Here is a 6,435-nt window from a genome sequence, read left to right as displayed (position 1 = left end):
CAAATTTACAAGCATTACATTTAAGCAAGCTTAATAAACTTGTTAATTATTTATTTTCGTTTAATTTTAATAAATTTTAAATTTTAAAAAAGTAAAGTAATATATTTATTGAAAAAAATTGCCACAGTTATTAATTGATACTTTCCTTACTTACAAATAAAATTATTTAATTATTTGTAATAAAATAATAAATTTAAATATAAAATTAAAAATTTATCATTTGCAGAACTTGTCAAAGGCAATATAGCATTATTAGTTAAATGAGTAATTAATATTTCACCATATTATAAGTATATGAAGCAATTTTTTCCTTGAATTGTTTAGTGATGATTTTAATAATTATATGTAAACCCACAATGTAGCTCTATTATGTCATAATTCAAAGAAATTATATTTTTTTACAAGTTTATTTATCTGGCAACTTAATTAACTCGTTCAAAACTGACAGGGACTAATGCCAATTTATATAACTTTTTAAAAATTAGTTTTAAAAGAGTTAATAACGCAAAAATTATAAAAAATACAAAGAAATGATATTATTAAATCTACAATCTATATATTTAAAATACTATAACAGATCAATTAACCACTCAGCCAGCCTGGACCATTGCTTCAATTCTCTCACTATATATTTCATTATGGGGAAAAAACTCACAACAGAGTGCTTCAACTACAACCACTAACCAGCATTATTATATCTTTATTTTGTAGAAAAACTCGTGATCCCTAGATAAGTCATCAAAGATCGCCTGTCAGCGCTTATCATTCCAATTTTAGAGATCGCAAAAGTAAAAAAAAAGTGGAACGCATCCCCCATCCTTAACAACTGAACCAATTTCTTCAATTTTAATGGCCAATTCGTTCCAACACTTGACAAGCATAGAAGTTAATGCGAATGTGATTTAAAATATTATTTCCATTTGTTGTGATAAAATTCAGATGATTAAAATTAATTGACAAAGCTAAATTGTTAATGAGCTGACATCTTATAAGCTGAAAGCATAAAAATATATATATATATATCTGTCTTTTGTTTATCTCATGACCACTGATGACTTATCTAGGAATCATGGGCTTCCATAGAAACTAACAATTGGCAAAGCTCGAACCAACAGTTGGAACTGGAACTTTTCTTTGATTTTGCTAATTATTTTAAATATAGATGGGGATTTTTTAACTGGATATTTCATTGTGGCCATGTTAACTGCAAAATTAGGCAACTAAATTTGTACACAAGAAATTATATCAACTAATTCCGCATTAAAAAGAGCTTTATAAGAGTTTTATAAGAAATTCAATGTTATCCATCAATTTAACTTCCAAATCTCATTTACAAATAGTTCACTTTTTTATCAAGAGATGGCAGCACTACTACTGAACATCTTCGCAAAATTTTATAAATTTACCTCCTCCACCTCCTTTTGCTTTGTCTCCTCCGCCATTCATGGACCATCCGCCTCCTCCTCCTCCACCACCTCCTTTTCCGTTGCCACTGGGCCATCCTCCTCCACTGGGAGCAGGCCAGCCTCCTCCCCCACCTCCCCCTTTGCCATTCCCTCCATTCATCATCGATGGCATGATGCTAATCTGCACTGGAATCGCCTGCACTTGCAGTGACTGACCTGGAAGAGAAATATTAATTTTTTTATAAATCACTAGCGCGGTTTATCAATGACAAGAACAGGTGTTAGTACTGTATTGTATGAACATCTTTGGTGGCCAGCCTATGCATTCGGAACATTGGCTCTATTAGCTGTTAAAATAACATATGGCATTGATATAAAATCTTATTTTGTAATTTGATGAGACTGAAATTGTAAACGGAATTTGTTTACTACAAATTGCTGCGAATGCAAATTTAAAACCAGCGCTAGTGGTCTCCCTAAAACTATCTCGCATACTCTCAATTAAATTTGTCATGAAAAAGAACACCTTACATGGCACTGGCGTACAATAGTTACAAAATATTAAATTTGGCGTCGATTAAACACTTTTACTGAATTTATTGCTTCATACGTGGCGAGTTATTTGGCGATTAATTCCTGGTATATGGTTTATAGTATCTGAAAATAGAATTTGTGTTTTAGACATGCTTTCTCAACCGACTGACGCAAAAATTTGCCACAAAACTGCACGTGTAGTCACAAATTTTCGTACCAAATTTGATATATTTAAGTCAGTGCGTTTTTTAATTATCGTGTTTACTTATTTCTGAAAGTACAGACCGACAGACAGTCGACTCGTAGTTGGATTTAGTTTTCCGCAGACGTCGCCAATGGCGCCAAACATCACAAATATATAACGAAATAAAAGAGGAAATGAAAATCCCGCTTCAGATTCAATGTTCAAAGAACGCAATTTTCAAATTAATGGAAACATTGGCAAAAGCACGCTTAGATAACGAATACGACGACCGCTGTCTAAACGGAAAAACAAATACATTTGTTAAATGCGATGCGAACGTTTTATTATTAATTTTAATTTTATTATTTATTAATCATTCGTTTCATCATTTTTTTTTAATATTTATTACGAAAATCTAATAATGTTAATATATCCTTCAAGTCAGGCTACTTAATAATATCAGAATGTCAATACAATCCGTTGTTCTAAATACCAAGGCATATTTATAAATAGTTCGTTATTTATATAATAGATGGCAGCCCGAAAGTTCTTAGAAATAATTTTGTAAATTGTAGACTTGTTTCAAAAATAGAAGCTAATTCTAATAAATAAATATAAAAGAACCAAGTCATGTTTCCAGCAGACGCTGAAAAACAAAATCTCAAAATTTAATAATTTTTAATTTGTTGCATATTCTATAGATAAAATTTTTCCTTAAAAATCATAATATTTTTTTTCAAGCATCGATCTTCTGAAAGTAACTAATAGTTCTAAATAGATACCAAATAACTTGAAATTATTGAATAAAAATGTCAATTTCTACATCTCTATGTTACAAAATTTATTTAGGATTAAATTTAAAATGTATTAATTTTCACTTAAATTGAAATCCTTCAATAGCATCTTACCGAGTTCCATTTCCATTCATGCTTCATATAATGAAATTATGATACAACCATGCACTTTAATATTCTTCTTCTTATAAAACTAATATTGAGGTTTTGAGATACTGATTATTTTAATCTGGTATATACATATTACTTATTATTTAATCTGTTATATAGGCTTAATTTATATTTTAATTTGTAAAATGCTTTTTTTTCTGCTTCTCTTAATTTTCAATTATGTTTTATGATACAAATTTGTGATTTTTTTTAAAAATTAAATTAAAATTTTCCAAAATAAATTTAATTTTATACATTCCGAATTTGAAACTTAAACTTTGAATCCTTCAGTCATTTTGGGTAAATGACTGATTAATGACAATTAATAATTTCATTTAATGACAAAATATTGACTATGAAATAAAATATATTTTATACCAACAGAGGAAGAAAGTTTTGCAAATGATGTTACAGAGTTAATTTTTAAAACTTCTGTAAAATTAAAGATAGCAATAAAATTGATTTCTTTAAAAAATAATTTGTTTTTAAATCAATATGCAAAAACTGAGGATAGTTTTTGTATTATTTTTAATAGAGCAAAAACATGCTACTTAAAAGTTTGATTTAAAAAAAAAACATTTTATTTCATTACAGCTATGACAAGCATTTTAGAGAATTTTAAAAAATTCAAAAATTTTCTCAAAATTAGTGAAAAACTGTTGCATTAACATTTTTGAAAAGACATTTTTAAAATGATATAATAATTATTTTAATAGCATTTTCAGAAGTAATCGTGGTAAAATGCCAGAATTTTCCTTAATTTTTAATTAATTAAAATTATAATTAAAGTATTATTATTTAAAGTATGTTTGTGACAATTTATGTTGATCACTTTGTCAATAGAAACAAACATACTTTCACTTTTATTATTAGTAGAGATTAGTCAATATATAAAATTAATTAATTATCAAAAACAACTAAACTTTTATTTACGTCATACCAAAAGACTTTACATTTGGTTATGAGTTAGAACAGATGACGTACTACAAAAGCATTACAATCTCTCACTAAGAATATTTAATTAGAATTTATTATTAGCTTAAAAATAGTTTTGTTAATTAGTTACTATTAGTAACTTACAAGCAATTTTAATAGTTTTATTCTTTTACTTACAGATATATGTGTGATAACAAGATTATTTACCGACAAGAGGGGAAATAATAGGCCACTGCTTAACATTTGAATGGGACGTTACTTCAGGATGAAATGGATGAAACGTTTGATATGGATGATATGGACTAGGAAATGGATGAAAACGTTTTGATATTCCAAAATCCTTATTTACAGAGGATATTTTGAGATTTTATATAGCCGTATTCTAGAAGTTAATCAAAAATTTACAAAATAAATTTTACAACTTTTTTAGAGAATAATTTATATTTGTTTACCTCCTCCACCTCCTCCTTTGCCATTTCCACCGGGGCTTGGCCACCCTCCTCCTCCTCCTCCGTTTCCTCCACCACCCCATCCGGTGGCCTGCACCAACAAGTCATCAATGTCGTCGATTATTGTAATTGGTGGCTTTCTGGTGGTGGTACTGCTACTGCTGCTGCTACTCGATCCACTCGAGCTTTTGGGAGGTGAGTTGTTTTCGATCTGAGGGCTCTTCTTTTTTGTCAAAGCCACACCAACAATAACTGATAGTGTCAGAACAACAGCACATGACCACTAAAGTTTTTAAAAAAATTTCATCAAAAGAGAATTTGAACAAAATTCATAGTTCATAGTAAAAAAATTAGTTATTTTTAATATGTCCACTTCTGTTATACGAAAGTTTTATTATTTAGCCTAGACTGCAATTAAATAAACATTATATAATATTTAATATTAGCTACCTTTGGTATCCAACTTTGATATGTTGATTTAAATTCTTGAAATTCGGTATTTCAAGTTTTTTGAAGTTCAGTAAAATGAGGCAGACTGTTTTCAGAGCAAAGTACTTTTTTGATGGCTAGTGCTAACATATATTTCGGTTAATTAACCCTGAAAATTTCATGAACTTTTACATTTTTTTTTTTTTATTTTATCACCTTTACCATGAGAAATAATTAAAATAAAATGAAAGAAACATCACAACTATTTTGAATCGATAAACAAATCGCCGTTGTAAATTCAAAAGTACCAACTTTTAGAATTTTTGAATTAATATTACTATAAAAAATTTACAATAGTGCAATATTTTATTCGTAGATAAAATATTTAATCTTTTCATAAATAGAAAGAGTTTCGTTTCTCTTCTGGAAACAATTTAAAAAATATCGTTTTCATATAAATCGTTAAAAAAAACACTTATTTGAAACGAACGAGTCTCACCTAACTGTAAACTATGATAAGCTTAAACTCTACAAAAAAGGAAAATTAACTCAGATATACTGAAATAGACATTAATACAATAAATTCTAAAAATAATTCTAGTCGCCATTAGTATTGCTACGTTCAAAAAAAGTTTAAATAATTGTAACCGCAAAAACAAAAGAATGAATTCGCCATTCGTTTATTTTATTATCGCAGACGATTTTCATTTTATTTTTAACAAAGAAAGAAACTGATATCTCAACATCTGTTTCGGTTCCCTGTTCTTCATGACGATTACTCGATTTATAAGAAAGATAATAAGATATTTTAGCTTTGTTTTTAAGAATAGAATATTTCGATTTCCGCCTCACGATTTTATCTTCTCAATTTTATAACAAAATATTAACTCTCTTTTTTTTTCGAATAGCTGAGCCATAAAAGCAAACAAATTACTTTAAAAAAAACATACACATTTTTATGCAAGACGTATACACTAATCTTTGAAAAAAAATTTAGAAACTATATAAGAAAAGATAGATAAAATAAAGTAAGATCTTCAAAATTCAACATTTTATCACAAAAATCCAGTTCGAAAATTAAATTAAAAAATAATTAATAATTTTTTCATTTGCACACTTTTAATTTTTCACTTCAATTTTTTTAAGGTAGTAAGGCTACTTACTACCTTAAAAAAATTGAATATAGGATAACTGATTTTCTGTAGAAATACTTTTAAATTTTCAATTTAAAACTATTCAAAAACATTATCATTCATTTTAATCAGCAATTTTTTGCATACTAATCTATTTCAATGAAAAATAAAGTTATATAATCCTAATAAATATAATATCCTATATAAAAATAATAATTATATAATCCTAAAAAACAAAAAGATAAGAAAATTTTCATAATATTACATACTGCCATCCGCTCAATTACATAAAATCGTTTGCACAAACGGTGAATATTGTATTTTGCTGCTAACCAGAAAACATCTGGCAGTGGGGATAACTAAACAACACTTACCTTCGATAGCATCTCGATAGCAAATTACCACTGAGGGGTGCACGAC

General features: G+C 27.8%; 1 protein-coding gene across 1 annotated transcript; it reads right to left on the bottom strand.

Annotated features, from left to right (window-relative positions):
- Positions 1–1,371: 1,371 nt before the first annotated feature.
- LOC129975500 (ctenidin-1-like) lies at positions 1,372–6,435 on the bottom strand. Its single transcript, XM_056088562.1, has 3 exons — positions 6,390–6,435; positions 4,457–4,736; positions 1,372–1,622 (listed from the first exon to the last, which is right to left on the bottom strand). The coding sequence occupies exons 1-3, from the start codon at positions 6,399–6,401 to the stop codon at positions 1,372–1,374; spliced, it is 543 nt and encodes a 180-aa protein (XP_055944537.1). The 5' UTR covers positions 6,402–6,435.

Source organism: Argiope bruennichi, chromosome 7 (genome assembly GCF_947563725.1).
Source record: "Argiope bruennichi chromosome 7, qqArgBrue1.1, whole genome shotgun sequence".
NCBI lineage: Eukaryota > Metazoa > Arthropoda > Arachnida > Araneae > Araneidae > Argiope > Argiope bruennichi.
The sequence above is the reverse complement of the archived record's forward strand: the minus strand, read 5'-3'. Positions and strand labels throughout refer to the sequence as shown.

Coding starts and splice junctions, on each gene's coding strand:
- LOC129975500 (XM_056088562.1), bottom strand. Junction 1,623..4,456: donor CAAAGGAGGAGGTGGAGGAG/GTAAACAAATAT, acceptor TTTCTCTTCCAG/GTCAGTCACTGCAAGTGCAG.